At 47.7% G+C, this 13766-nt stretch overlaps 1 protein-coding gene and 1 non-coding gene across 3 annotated transcripts in view; both read left to right on the forward strand.

The window, feature by feature from the left end:
* Positions 1-4498: 4498 nt before the first annotated feature.
* Positions 4499-13766, forward strand: part of TSC22D3 (TSC22 domain family member 3) — a 63254-nt gene continuing 53986 nt past the window's right edge. Inside the window, exons 1-2 of one of the 2 annotated variants that reach the window (XM_039233492.1) lie at positions 4499-4568; positions 6085-6510. In XM_039233492.1, the coding sequence (XP_039089423.1) occupies positions 6191-6510 (320 nt within the window). In that variant the 5' untranslated portion in view covers positions 4499-4568; positions 6085-6190. Of the gene's footprint in view, positions 4569-6009; positions 6511-13766 lie in introns of those variants that run through there. The other variant, XM_039233491.1, reaches the window with a different exon arrangement.
* TRNAL-UAG lies at positions 9650-9734 on the forward strand. Its single transcript has one exon. It is a non-coding gene; the product is annotated as a tRNA-Leu (tRNA).

Below are 13766 nucleotides of genomic sequence, written 5' to 3' on the forward strand. Positions count from 1 at the left end.
AGGCAAGGAGAGAAGCCTCTGTGAAAACCAACCCTTACAACACCTTGATCTCAGACTTCTATCTAGCGTCCAGAACTGTGAGAAAATGCATTTGTCATTCTCTTCCACTTGCCGGCGGTGTAACCTTGGAAAATTAACTCCATCTCTTTCAGAGTCGTAAAACAAGGCTACCTCATAGGCTTGCTATGAATGATAAATGGGAAATTGTTGTAAAGATCCATAACAGTAGCTTGCATGTAGCAGTACCCATGACTTTGTCACTGGTAGAAATCATTATTTTGTCATATTACTGTTAATATGGGTGTCTTTAAATACTTTTACACTCATTATTACTTTGAAGTTACCATGGTTATCATACGTGCATCTAGATCTTGTTTACTACGTTAATAACAAGCACTTATATAACTATATCACAACCTTCTATTTTTAGTCTTTTGATAATGGCATAACAATATAATTAATTTCCTTTGTAATTCTACATATTTGATTTTTTGTATCTAAAAACATTGTTCTAAACTTCACTATACTGTCAAAGGGGTCCTTGGCACAAGTAAGATCCCCTGGTCCAGGTTTTAAATCCTCGCTAGGCTATAACAATCTATAAACTTGTGATGAACAATTGAGAAAAGTTTCCGGAAGGATGTCTGCTTTCCCCAGTTAAGAAAGGTTTACAAAGGGGCACCTGGGTGGCTCAGTCGGTTAAGCGTCTGACTTCGGCTCAGGTCATGATCTCACGGTTTGTGGGTTCGAGCCCCATGTCAGGCCCTGTGCTGCCAGCTCAGAGCCTGGAGCCTGTTTCGGATTCTGTGTCTCCCTCTCTCTCTGTCCCTCCCATGTTCACGCTGTGTCTCTCTCTCTCTCTCAGAAATAAATTAAAAACAAACAAACACATTTAAAAAAAAAAAAAAAAAAAGAAAGGTTTACAAAATTGAATCTCAATGGTAGGGAAATGGGATTGCCTGAAAATCACTGTGTGCCTTAACTTGAACCTAGCTGGACCATAAAGGCTTAGAGCGCAGCTACCTATTCTTTAGATAGGCCGGATAATCTCTCTGTGCCTCAGTAGCCCCGTTTCTTAAGTGAGAATGATGATAGTAACTAATTCGCAGGATTGTGGTGATAAGTTAAACTGGATGATGCCATGTAAAGCATTTAGAATGGTCCCTGACCCATGGTAGGTGATCCAAAACTCCGCTATGCTAATATTAATTATTACACCATATTTGCCAGTTTCCTTCCTGGCTTTCCACAGTACAAACAAAAATCTTTAAATATATTAGTAAATCGTTGATTTCACCTTTTTTTTTTCTTTGTTCGGTCTTCTTTAAACAGCTATTATATATTGTAAAGTTTGATAAATCCATCATTAAAAAGTCACCTAATTGTTGGAGCGCCTGGGTGGCTCAGTCGGTTAAGCCTCTGACTCTGGATTTCAGCTCAGGTCATGATCTCACAGTTTGTGAGTTCGAGCCCCGCATTGGGTTCTGCGCTGACAGCACAGAGCCTGCTTGGGATTCTCTCTCTCTCCCTCTCTCTGTCCCTCCTCTTACTCTTTCTCTCTCTCCCTCAAAATGAATAAATAAACTTTTAAAAAAGTCACCTAACCATTAAAGGCACGAGCTTCCAGGTCTGAAAGCTATGGGTTCAAATTCGAATGCCCAACTTACTACTTATGTAACCTGAGAGTTTCTTTAACTTCCCCAAGCCCATTTCATCACTGGAACTACACTACCTATTTCACAGAGTTATTGTGAGGATTATAGGGGATAATATATGTACAGTGCCTAGCACATAGCAGGGACTTAATAAATGGCATCTATCCCTTCTCTATTTTATTTTATTTTATTTTATTATTTTATTTTTACAGAGAGAAATATCACATGAGAGCAGTGGGGAGAGGCAGAGGGAGAGGGGAGGAGGAGAAAGAGAGAGAATCTGCTCAGTGTGGAGCCCAACTTGAGGCTCGATCCCACGACCCTTGGGATCATGACTGTAGCCGAAATCAGGAGCTGGATGCTCAACTGACTGAGCCACCCAGGAGCCCCTATTCTTTTCCTTAATAGTTTCTAAATGCACAACAGACTTGTGTAGCGAGGAGATCCCCTTCATGTTTCACACAAGCCCCTCTAAGACCTGGCCTCTCATCCTTTTCCAGCCTAGACTCACACTATTCCATCTCTCATCTTGTTCTCTCACAACACTGACCTGCTTTATAATCCACACCCAGGCCCCAGCGTACATGCTGTCTTCACCACCAGGTCTCTGTTCTCTACTCTCTCCACTCAGGTTGCCCTTCCTTCCTTCCAGAGCTGACATCTTCTTCACCCTCCCGCAGCACCTGCTCCCACCACACACCAGGCCTCTGTCATCACTGCCCATTTGTACTGTTTTTGTCTCTTGACGTATCTGGTTTGCCAGATAGGCCATACCTTCTTTGGCGGCCTGGGCTGTGCCTTGTTTACCTTTGAATCTCCACTAACACCATACCTGGCACGGGGCAAGTGCAGAATAAGTGACTCTTGAATAAGTGACTCAGACTCCATCTGAGAAGGAGATGCACCTTATACTCCCTTTCTGCTCCACCCGTAAAGCCACCAGCTCCGTCTTGAAGTGGGGCCCCCTTCTGCTCACTGGGTTTATGCAAGAGTATTTTGCTGCTTGGAGTGTTTTCACCCAACACAATAAATGTGGACAAAGCAAGGCTTCACAGAGAGAAGCCAAGGGGGCCCTGCCCAGTCAGCCTTCCCCGTGGAGGTATACTATATGTCAATACAAGCTGGACTTGTATGCAAACACAGAGCAGCTTTCCGAACTCTATCGCTGAACTATCTAGATTTTTCTATACCTAAGTTATATTTGCTCTTGATCAGCCTGGATATAGTATGCAAAGCTGCACTGAATCATTAACAACAACTGATGAGAACAAAGACTACAACAAGGGAAATGTCAAGGGGACAAAATCTTGGGTTTAATGGTGCCAAATGCCAAGAAGGAAATACTTCCACCAGGGCCTCGTCCCAAGGTTATGCACAAAGATAAGAGGACTCAGGCAAGTATAGAAGTAAAAGGCCCCAGCAGTTCTCAGAACAACTTAAGTAAACATTTATGGAGCTAATACATTTTGTTATAATGTTTAACATAAAGTAATTATAAACAAGAGGGAAAATCATAAACACTAATTAAAAAACAATTCAGTAGGCTATAAGTCTGCACAACGCATATGAAATTTCATATTCTACTACCTCCTCTGGCTTTTACTCAAGAACATTAAAAAAAAAAAAAGACAAAGAAGAAGAAGAAAACGGGAAATTAACTTATCTTTTGAGAGACCAAACTGAATCCTCGGGAGTCTGTGAGAGCATAGGGACCATGCTCTCAGTCCTGCAGGTCTGCTCAGTGACCTCCAAACTGCCTCTTTCATCTCTGATCTTGGGATCATGTCGGGAACTATGGATACAGGTCGTTTCTGGTTTTCTGTCCCCTACAACAGAGAGAGGACTGCCCTCTCTCCATTTCCTTAAGACGTGGGGCTCCATAAAGATCCACAGGGCCAGGGCGCCTGGTCGTTCAGTGGGTTGAGCCTTCCACTCTTCGTTTCAGCCAGGTTTCGATCAATCGATAGATCTCGCGATTTCTCAGGAGAGTTTGAGCCCTGCCTGGGGCTCGAGGCTGACTGTGCAGAGCCTGCTTGGGATTCTCCCTTTCTGCCCCTCCCCCACTCGCGCTGTTTCTGTGTTTCAGGATAAACAAATAAACTTAAAAAAAAAATTTAAAAAGACCTACAGTGTCTTGGGACAGGAGTTATTCGGCCGCCCTTTGCTCCTAATCACAGGGCTGATGCTTGTGGCACCTAGAGGGAATTTCAAACGTATGGAACTACGTCAGTCTACAGGGACTCAGGCAAGAGAAGCGCCTCCAGAAGGAGGCTCTGGCCCCGACTGGTGTCCGGGTGTACAGCTTGGGCATGGGGGGTGGGGGGCTCCGCCTCGGTTTCCCTCCGGTTCTCAGAACGAATGCCCCGTGGATTCCACCAGGAGGCACCCCTGCAGGCTCCTCAAGTTTGAACTCTGGGACCACGAGGCAGGGACTGTCGATCCCGTCTTAAACACCAGGTGGCGGTAGATACTGCTCTATTGCCAGGGCCACGGGCTTGTGAAAAAAAGCGAGCGGAAGGGGGGTGGGGAGTGCTGACAAACTGAAATCCATCGGAGTTCTGTGTGAAAACTGAACATCGTGAGTATTTTGAATTTTTCTCAGGAGCCAATAATTAGTGAATCCTCCACATCTAACGTATTCCAATTCTCCAATCTTGAGACACCCTTAAAGTCTACCACTTGCCCACCCAGCACATCCCTACATCTTGCAAGCCTGGGGTATGACCCGAGGAACCAGCCTGCCTTGCTCTCCACGGATTTAACCTTTAACCTCTCCGAGGTTCTAGAATCACATTCTTCTCAGAACTTAGAATACCTCTGCCCGCAGTTTCAATCGACACAGCCCCAGTGCCCGCGAGCATTCCCTCACCACAGCTCTTGAAAGGGTGAGGACAGAAAGGACCCAAGTGGCAGGTGGGGATCAAACGGGGGGGTAGTAAGCTGGGAAAAGTAGGGGAGTAGGGGAAGATACTTTAGTGAGAAGAACAGAACTGCGGAGAAAGAAGGGGTGCTGAGGCGACGGACGCGCGGGGAAGACACAGCGGGGGAAATAAAGGGGGAAGAAAGAAAACGAGAGAAAAAGAGGAATGGGAGCGAAGGGGGGGGGGAAATGAGGAAATACAGAAACGGAGAAGAATAAGGAAAGAAAGAGGGGGCGGAAATGGGTAAAGAAAGAAAAACGGAAAAGAAAAAAAAACCTGAGAGAAAGTGAAAAGAGTGGGGAAAAAGCGCCGAGAGACGGACGGAAGGGCAAATTGAGAAGCGAGCCCAGAGGGGGTGAGGGGGCAAGGTCGCGGGAAGCCGGCCGGGGAGCGGGTATTCCCGGAAGCCCAGGCAGAGATCGCTTCACTTGGGGTTCAGGGAAGAGGGGCGAGAGCCACTGGGGAAAGGGGGAGAAGAGAAGTGAGAAGAAGGGGACAGAAACCGAGGCGAGTTTGAGCGCACTTCTGAGTTTCCTTCAAGGCTTTCACTGGGCGCTCGGTAGAGCGTGCCTGGCCCTCTCGGACTCTGTAGGGGCAACCGCTCTCTTTGCCGCGCCCCCCGCCTCCCCGCCCGAAACCGGCTTGTTGGGGGCGGCAGTTGAAAGCGGCCACGAGGCTGGCTCGCCGGGAGCGGCGGCGTCTCTCCTGCAGGGGGACCCGTCCTCTGTGGGACGCGCGCGGATCGTCTGCCCTCCCGCGGAGCTCTCGAGACCAGGGTGGTAGATTTCTTAACGGAGGATGCGTCCCGAGCGGCGAGAGAGCCCAAGCCCAGGCGCCGGGCGTGCGGACGCGGGGAGAGCCAGGCCGGGCTCCCGAGAGCGCGGGCGAGGGTGCGGGCGGCCGTGTGGGTGCGAGGGTGCGAGGGCCCTAGGGTGCGGAAGGGGGCGGCGGCGGGGGGTTGGGGGCAGAAGCCAGCCGGCCGCGGCGGCCAAGCGTTTTCCGCCGGCCCCCCTGGGGTAATTTACATGCTGTCACAGCCCCGTGCTGACTCCTGGGCGTGCGGCTCGCTCACTCGCTCTCTGGCTCACAGGCTCACTCGCTCTCGGCTCCTGCCACCGCTCAGCCGGCACAGCCCAGCGGAGCCGGAGAGCGGGAGAGCGGGAGAGCCGGCGAGCCGGGAAGGGAGGGAGCGAAGGAGGGAGGGAGCCAGGGCGCGCCCGGGCTCTCCCTCTGCCCTGCTGCCCGCCCTTCCTGCTGCCACAGGTCCGCCGAGCCCCGCTCACACTTGGGAAACTTGGGACTGCGCTAGGGCCTCGGTGGCACCTAGGGGGAGGGCATAGGGGGAGGGGGAGGAGGAGGAGGAGGAGGAAGAGGAGGAAGTGAGCCCGAAGGATCCGCTCAGAGCTGTTTGTCCAGCTGTTTGTATTCGCACCCGGAGCAGCACAGCCAGGAGGGGGCCGAACCGAGGGTGGCTGGCTTTAGGCGCTAATTTCCAACTCTTCTCGCAGCTTTTGTTTTCCATACGCCCTGGAGTCTCCTCAGACCAGCCTGGCGGGCGCGCACCTGCCAGCCGACCCTGACCTCGCAGGCCAAGCGGCCCCCGAGTCTGAGAAGATGGCCCAGTCCAAGACCGACTGCCGCTCACCTGTCGGTCTCGACTGCTGTAACTGCTGCCTGGACCTGGCCCACCGAAGCGGGCTCCAGAGCGACAGCAGCGGAGGGAATAACAGCCCGCGCAGCCCTACCGTGAGCAACTTTCGGCAGCTGCAGGAGAAGCTGGTCTTAGAGAACCTCAACACCGACAAGCTCAAGAGCATAATGCGGCAGGATTCGCTGGAGCCAGTGCTGCGGGACCCCTGCTACCTGATCAACGAGGGCATCTGCAACCGCAACATCGACCAGACCATGCTGTCCATCCTGCTCTTCTTCCACAGGTGGGTGGCTGGGCGTACGGATGGGCACGCGGGCCGGGCCAGCGCCAGCCTCTGCTGGACCCTCACCTCTGACATATGGCGCGACCGGGAAGTTCACGAGGGGTGGGGGGTGGGTGGGGCGGGGCGACCGGACTCCGACGCGGATGCTACCTGGAGTCCCTTGGGGCTGAGGGGTGGCAGGTGGGAGCCCGATCTTGAAAGGTGCCCGCAGGAGACTTTGCCAGGGAAATGCCTGAGTCCAGAAGGTGGACAAAGCCCTAGATCGGTTGGGGGATAGCTGGTGGCACCCCTCCTCAAATGCATACATTTCCACTGCCACTTTGGCGATTCTGCCCCGGGATGCTCTTGGGATCTGAGTTCTACCCTACCTACATCTCAAAATATGTAAACTCAGATTGAAATTGCAAGGGCTTTTAAATTACCGAGTGGCTCTGGCTGACCGAGAGGGCAAGCAAAATGCCAAGACAAATTAAGCTCGCTGCTGGTGAGGCGGGAGGGTGGAGAACAAGAAAAATTAGAGATGTGTGAGAATTTTTTGACACTCTGGATGGGGGTACCTCCATCTCCTCTATGGATCACAGCCTTCAGTTTCCAGTGATGGGTAAAAGCAGCCCCAGAGAGCATCCTAGGACCAGTTGGGTGGATGAACCCATATCTTCGCAGGCCTGTGTAGCAGTGTGGGGCATACTTTCTAGAAATCCTACTGAAGGGCAAGGAAGGGAGGAGGAGGGGAGAAACACAATGGGAAGATCCAAGGTGGCCGCTGTCCTCCAGTCTGAGACACTCTGGTAAGAGCCAGTCTTTAGCGGGGTGACAACTGAAGCAGGAAACCCAGCCTTGGGTCTGGTGTTCTCAGAACCATCGGGATGGGACACTGGTGTGTGCGCGCGCATGTGTATAGGGGTGGATCTTGTTCTCTCTCAACAACAAAGGTTATATTAAGAGAAAGAAAACCCCGCAGAGAGAGACCCGGGTTATGGTACAAATTATGGCTCTACTTCGTTCGGTGTGTGAACCTGGGCAAGTTCCCTGATCTCTCGGCCTCTTAAGGTTCCTTGTAGTTCTGAAATTCCAGATCATGGGCTGGTGGTGTGATAAATAAGGTAATAAGAAATTTTGAGCACCCACACAATATTTGAATCATTGGGCAACTTTTCAGTGAAGCACACACAGGAAATTTTACAAGCAATTACGATTGCTAGGAACTGCCCTCACTCAATGCTACGACCGGGTTTGCCTCCTAGGCCCCGATATTCCAGGAGGGGACAAAGCAGGGCTGCGAAGTTCGTTAAGCATTATCATGACAAGTTGTATTTCTCAGGCGTTTTCCGTGCCTTCAGTGCCCTTTCTCATTTATTGTTTCACATTACGCATCAGTTTATCTCCTTGTCTCGAAGAAACCAGGCCACACGTGAAACAGGTTTCAAGGGAATCTTCCATTTCTGGCCAAAGATTACTAAGAGTGTATTCACACCACAGACAGACTCTGCATCCCTGCTGAGCTAAAGCCCTCCGCTCTCCGCTCTCTTGTAGGAGATTGGTGGCGGCGGGGGAGGGGTGGCAGAAACACCTGGAAAGAGCGCCTGTAGCATTTGTACTCTTTCAACTGGGAGAGAAACTGCCCCAAAATGGCCTTGCGGATCTGTAAGGGGCAAAGCTTCCTCAGCTCTGGTTCGAGGTGCAGGGCCTAGGAGGGTCGGACCTACGTGCATGAGGTGTGAGGCTGAGAGCCTGAGATCAACATGTTGGCTTGTGCCATACCTTGCGATGCTTTCTGGTTATCTGGGTTTCTCGAATGGAGAAACCTCCTTTGTCACCTACTCCACTGACACCTTTCTGTTGACTCTTGGTTCTTGGCAAAGCCTGGAAATATTATGGGTTGAGGGTATGGGTGGAGGGAGCAGGGCAAATTGTTGAGAAGGTGTACCTGAGTACCCTGCCTTCTGGAATCAGAGCAACTGAGTGTCCCAAACAGCTGAGCAGCAAACTAGCAAGCCCTCGGGTAACAGCCCCGTAGTTCCAGCAGAACAAAGCATTATCTCATTTTCCTTGACCTTTCCTGGGACCTCAGAGATTGGAGATTCTGAGTTTGGTTTAGCTTCTGCCCAGAATGACATGCTCGTTAGCAAAGTAGGAGACCATTATTGCTGGTCATGGGACTTCTCCAGTATCTGAGCTGGCCAGCCTTCTCCAAAGTGAGAATTTTGTCTTTTCTTACTTCATTTATTCCCAGGGCTTCGGTCTTCAAAACTCAGTCATACTTTTTAGTTCCGTTTCGTTTAACGATCTAATGTTTCGAGTGCCGTCATTTTTACTTCTGTTCCATTTAATGATTTGATATTTCAAATTCCTGCTTGGGTGTCTTTTTTTCCTTTAATTTGTCTGCTTTCAAGCCTGCCTCTTCTCCTGGGAAAGCGACTCCCCTGCCTCTTCTGTAGCCCCATTCTCCTGCCGCAAGGGCCCCTATATTCTAGGGAGGAAGGGCAGGGCACATTCTTCATTTCTATCTGCTTTGCCTGCTTTGATCTGTCCCTGGCTCCGGGCTTAGCTCTTGGTATCCTTGGAACACAAGGGTATAAGCAATTTGAGGGCAGGGCTGCATTTTACACTCACTTGGTTTTCCCTTGGCTTCCTGTTATACACCCAGCGTTCATAACTGTTGTTTGTTGTGGTGGTGGTGGTGTTGTTTTTATCAGATGACTGCGTAATTATTGGTGTGGTCTTATGTAAATATTTTACAATTTTTACCTAGTCTTTGGAAAAACACTTATTAATATTTAAGTGTGATAGCCTGGTAGAAGTCCCAGTGGACCATGCTGTGTATATACGAACGAGTGGTAATAGGCATGCAGCTTCTTGGTATGTAAAGTTGCCTCTAAAATATTGGGGACATGGAGGGTGCCTAGATGGCTACGTTGGTTAAGTATCTGACTCAATTTCAGCTCAGGTCATAATCTCATGGTTCATGAGTTCGAGTGCCAAGTCAGGCTCTGCGCTGGCAGACCAGAGCCTGCTCGGAATTCTGTCTCTCTCTCTGCCCCTCCTCCACTTGTGCTGTCTCTGTCTCTCTCGGGATAAACTTTAAAAAAATATATTGGGTGGGGGGAAGATGTATTTTAAATACCATTCCTTCAGGGGCGCCTGGGTGGCTCAGTCGGTTAAGCGTCTGACTTAGGCTCAGATCATGATCTCACAGTTCGTGGGTTCGAGCCCCGCGTCGGGCTCTGTGCTGACTGCCAGCTCAGAGCCTAGAGCCAGTTTCAGATTCTGTATCCCCTCTCTCTCTGACCCTCTCCTGCTCACGCTCTCTCTCTCAGAAATAAATAAAACAAACAAATAAATAAATAAATACCATCCCTTCAATCTTGTGTTAGATAACTAACAACTATAATTAATAGCTAACATTGATTAAGCATTTACAATATATACTAATCTCATTTAATACTTACAGCAACAACCCAATGAAATGGGTACTGTTATCACCCTTCTTGATTTTTAACAAAGGAAATTGAGGCTTAGGAAAATTAAGTAACTTGCCTGATGCCTCACAACAAAGAGCAAAGCCGAAAGTTCACCTAAGATCAATCAGACACTAAAGAATTGTCTGTGGGGGCTTCTGGGTGGCTCAGTGTGTTAAGCGTCAGACTTCAGCTCAGGTCATGATCTTGCAGTTTGTGAGTTCAAGCCCGGTGTTGGGCTCTGTGCTGACAGCTCAGGGCCTGGAGCGTGCTTCAGATTCTGTGTCTCGCTCTCTCTCTGCCCCTTCCCTGCTCACACTCTGTCTCTCTGTCTCTGTCTCAAAAATAAATATTAAACAATTTTAAAAAATATTTTTATTTATTTCTAGGAGAGAGAGAGAGAGAGACAGCGTGAGCAGGGGAGGGTCAGAGAGAGAGGGAGACACAGACTCTGAAATAGGCTCCAGGCTCTGAGCTGGCAGTCAGCACAGAGCCTGACGCGGGGCTCGAACCCACGGACCGCGAGATCATGACCTAAGCGAAAGTCGGACGCTTAACCGACTAAGCCACCCAGGCGCCCCTAAACAATTTTTTTTAATTAAAAAAAAGAATTGTCTGTGAAGAAAGAATTGTTAAGCAGTGGTAAATATTAGCCCAGAAACTAATCAACTGGTTAAAATGTCCTTACTAGGTACTAGGTAGGTGACCAACCCTCCAGTTTGGAGAAGCAAGACTTTCAATACTTAAATAAGGATAGTCCCAGGGAAACGGGGATGGTCAGTCACCCTTTCATTAAGGTACTCTGCCGTATCATTTGAATGTGCTTCTAAAACTGGAAAACTAAGGAGGCAGGTAGAACATACTGGACAAGCAGCTAAAATTTCCAATTTAAATATAGCCTATGAAGGTTGGCTGGCTGGCTCAGTCGGTAGAGGAGGCGACTCTTGATCTCAGGGTCATGCGTTCAAGCCCCACGTTGGGCATGGAGCCTACTTTAAAAAATTGTAAATGGGGTGCCTGGATGGCTCAGTCAGTTGAACGTCTGACATGGGCTCAGGTCATGGTCTTGCGGGTTCGTGAGTTTGAGTCCCACATCGCGCTCCATACTGACAGCTCAGAGCCTGAATCTGCTTCGGATTCTGTGTCTCTGTCTCTCTCTGCTTCTCTCCCGCTCACACATTCTCTCACTCTCAAAAATAAATAAACGTTAAAAAATTGTAGTTAAAACGCAATAAAATAAATGTAGCCTGTGAAAAAAAACTTGCAAAGTTGATACTTGAGGGGCCTTAACTGTCTGATCAGTAAGGTGTAGTGAGCTAGTGTGAGAGCTTTTGCCATATTCTGTTATTGTTGTTGTTATAACCTCAAATTTATTTCTAAGATTTTATACAAAGCTTCTTAATCGGCTGTTCTGCCTTTGGCCCCCAAGCACACTTGCCCAGTGTGGTCTGAGATACTCGGAATGAGTTTGCTTCCAGTTCTAAAAGCCCTAGGAGTCTACCTTTAAGCTTCTAGCTGGCAACAACTAGTTCCCATACTTAGGTGCTTAGAAAGTAATAAAGAGTAAAAATGTCGAATGGCTTTGTGTGTGCTAACTCATTTAACTTTCCCTATTGAGCGGATATATAGCAGTAAGGGGAAGGATGGAGATCCAGAGTTCAGGTTTCTGAGAAAAATTTGCATAAAAAGTATTTGTGCTTCTCTAAGTGAGTCTTTGAGCTGATTCATAAGTGTATAGTCCTGGATTTTGCTTCTGGGGGCATAGCCACTTACATGGTGTGATTGGAGGGGCAAAATGATTCCCCTACCTGTCTGCTGTCGTGTCCAAATTCATACTCTAAGATTCAGTTCTATGTCTGTGTACCATACAAAACTGAACCCCTCTCCTGTGGCACCAGTGGTATGCAGACCACACCTTGAGAAACCCTGCATTAGAGATTGCAACCCTTTGTCAACTAATTTGCCATTTGATTTTGAGGATGGAGGGTTTTTTTGTTTTGTTTTGTTTTTTGTTTTCTTTTTCTTTTTTTTTTCTTTTTGCTATAGAGAGGTTTTGGGTTTCCCTGTGGTTAAGCTTTTCATTCTTTGCCTTTGTGATTTTTTGCTTTTGGTATCAAGCTTCAAAAGTCCTTCCCTAGCCCAAGGTAATTTAAAATAACTATTTCCTGAGTACCTAGCGGTCTGACAAAGAATAGGCACTGTCGGATTAAGGCACATTCCCGGTTAAAAACGCAAATGCATTTGCAAACTTAACATTTATGGTTTGGATGCCTCATGAGAATCTCGACATGTAAGAGATTGTCTTTTTCTTGAGGCACAGATGTGAATTCCATGTGCTAAGAGGCTTTTGCTGGTCTATGTATACGACATACATATGCCATATGTATGTATATATGATTTGTGTGCATTTTAATGGATGTATAAAGTATATAATATATACATGTATAGCAGTAAGATGTAGGTAACATGACATTTGTCATTTTAACCATTTTTAAGTATACAATTCAGTGGCATTCGATATACTCACAATGTTGTGCAACCATCACCACTATTCATTTCCTGAAATTTGTGATCATCCCAAACGGAAACTCTGTACCTATTAAACAGTAACTCCCCATTATCTCCTCTCCCCAGCCCCTGGTCACCTCTATTCTACTTTCTGTCTCTATGAATTTGCCTGTTCTAGATATTTTACATAAATGGCCTCATACAACACGTGGCCTTTTGTGTCCAGCTTCTTTCACTTAGCATAATGTTTTCAAGGTTCACCTATGTGGTGGCATGTAACAGTACTTCATTCCTTCTTAATGACTGAATAATATTCCATTGTATGGATAAACCACATTTTGTTTAACCATTCATCCATTCACTGACACTTGGATTGTCTCCACCTATGGTGAAATATGCCACTATGAACATTTGTAGGCAAGTATCTTTTTTTTTTTTTTAAAGAGAGAAAGAGACAGAGAGAGAGAAAGAGAGAGAGCAAACACACACATGGGGGAGGGGCAGAGACAGAGGGAGAGAGAGAATCTTAAGCAAGTTCCACACCCAGCATGGAGCCTGACATGGGATTTGATCTTATGACAGTGAGATCATGACCTGAGCCGAAATCAAGAGTCAGAAGTTTAACCAACTGAGCCATCCAGGTGCCCCTATGGGTATCTTTTTTGAGTCCTTTTTTTCAATTCTTTGAGGTCTATAGACCTAGAAGTGGGGTTGCCCAGGTCCTCTCCTCAGAGTCCAGACAAAGTAGTGACTCTCATGAAATGAGGAAACATCTGTTTCTTTGGGGAGAACACCCCTCCCTGAGTCAGCTGCTAGTGACTGCCATGAAAAGAAAACTAAAAAGTTTAATGAAATGATAGACATAGAAGCTTTATAGGGGAAATGATATGGTCTCGGGATACTCTTGAATTAGTGCGTCCCTTTCATAAATGGCCAGGGTCTACCATACCTTTTAAAAGAGTCACATGAGTCTACATGTGACCTCATTACTTATCATTGACTCCTTTGTGTAGATTTATTTATCAGACCTTCTTTCACTGAGGCAACTGACCAGGAGGAAGGCTCTGTGGAAATGAAGCATGGGAAAGCCAAGTTTGGAGAAGAAAGGGAGACAAGGCTGGAGTCCACAAAAAGCTTGCTGCAGCCCCGGGCTCTGGGTAGCATGACAGCTGAAGAGGTGTAGGTGCAAGGTTTGTTCTCGTGAAGACAAATAGTAAGAACAGAGCACAGATATCACCTATGCCTCCAGTTTGCCAGGACCCATATGAGCCCACCTCTCAGAAAATAACT

The sequence above is a fragment of the Hyaena hyaena genome, unplaced genomic scaffold, assembly GCF_003009895.1.
Source record: "Hyaena hyaena isolate Hyena2069 unplaced genomic scaffold, ASM300989v1 scaffold_77, whole genome shotgun sequence".
Classification (NCBI taxonomy): Eukaryota; Metazoa; Chordata; class Mammalia; order Carnivora; family Hyaenidae; genus Hyaena; species Hyaena hyaena.